Raw genomic sequence first — 1171 nt, 5'->3', positions numbered from 1 at the left:
ACCTATAGGCTCTAATATTGCTGCTGTTGTTGCCTAGCGCGGACTAAGATCAGCTTGAATCCACTGTTGATGTCATAAGGAATATACCAATACAAACTTGACAAGTTTTAAGATGTGGACTTACTTGAGAAAATTACCATAGAGGCCATGGTACCATTTCATACCATCAGCTTTTTTTAAATGTACCATATCTTAAACAAAGATTTGTGGGTAAATTTGAGTATGGGACAATGTGTTTGTAGGTATTTTTAAAAGATTTTTGGTAAGATTGTTTTGAAAGTAGTGTACAAAATGGACTAGTTTTCAAACAAAAATAATTCTTTCCATACAACAAGGGCTTGTAAAACTAGTGAAAATGAATAAATAAAGATTTTTGAAGAAGGAAAAGATATGAATACTGTATACATAGTGAACAAATCTTAATAATCCTTTTTAATTCCTTGCCATAGCTTGTTCTACATCTAGTTTCTCTAAGACGTTTCTGTATCTCTGTTTTATGCATGATGTAACAATTTTTTTTTCTCTACAGGATGGCTCATTGAAGATGGTTCAGAGGCAGTCATACCAACATCGGCGGGGCTCCCAGCAAGGACACACTAATCTCTGGCATTGCATTTACAGTATTTGGTATGTTTTGCATTGTTGCTCAAATGGCTTTGATTTTTTATTACATTTTTATGCAGTAGCTTGCCAGTGTGAGGCTTTTTAAATCCTTTTAAGGTTTTTAGAAATGTCAATATTATCAGGTTGGTGCTCTGACATCTTGATATATACCTACTAGAAAATTATGTTCATTATGCTGTATATATTTTAGGGAAATTCAAACTTATTTCCTTAGTGTGGAAGAATGTTTAAAGGGTGCAAGGGTGATGAAACAGTGTGATATAGATATTATGTCTAAATATAAAAAATGTCACATGATGTTGTATCTTTATTTAAGTGGGTTAGGTCTGTATTCTTCCTTTCTCTTGTGTCTCCTTTAGATCACACTTTTTCTTGTGAGATCCTTTGTTTATGTTTATTCTTTATATTTTTTTCCCCTTTTATTTCCATATAATTAATTTTAGAGTTTGGATGAAACTGGAATCAGATTTTATATTCGGTGTTCCAAGTTTTTGTTTTATATTTCTGTTTGTAAGAAAATATTTATTTCTTTGGTTATTGAAAAAGG

General features: G+C 31.7%; 1 protein-coding gene across 1 annotated transcript in view; it reads left to right on the top strand.

Moving 5' to 3' along the window:
- Window positions 1-1171, top strand: part of LOC119584962 (beta-1,3-galactosyltransferase brn-like) — a gene marked incomplete in the record, with an annotated part of 6396 nt that overhangs the window by 1663 nt on the left and 3562 nt on the right. The window contains 1 exon segment of the mRNA XM_037933559.1: window positions 530-627. Within this exon segment, the coding sequence (XP_037789487.1) occupies window positions 545-627 (83 nt within the window).

The sequence above is a fragment of the Penaeus monodon genome, chromosome 19, assembly GCF_015228065.2.
Source record: "Penaeus monodon isolate SGIC_2016 chromosome 19, NSTDA_Pmon_1, whole genome shotgun sequence".
Lineage (NCBI taxonomy): Eukaryota > Metazoa > Arthropoda > Malacostraca > Decapoda > Penaeidae > Penaeus > Penaeus monodon.
This window is presented reverse-complemented; position numbering and strand designations above follow the sequence as displayed.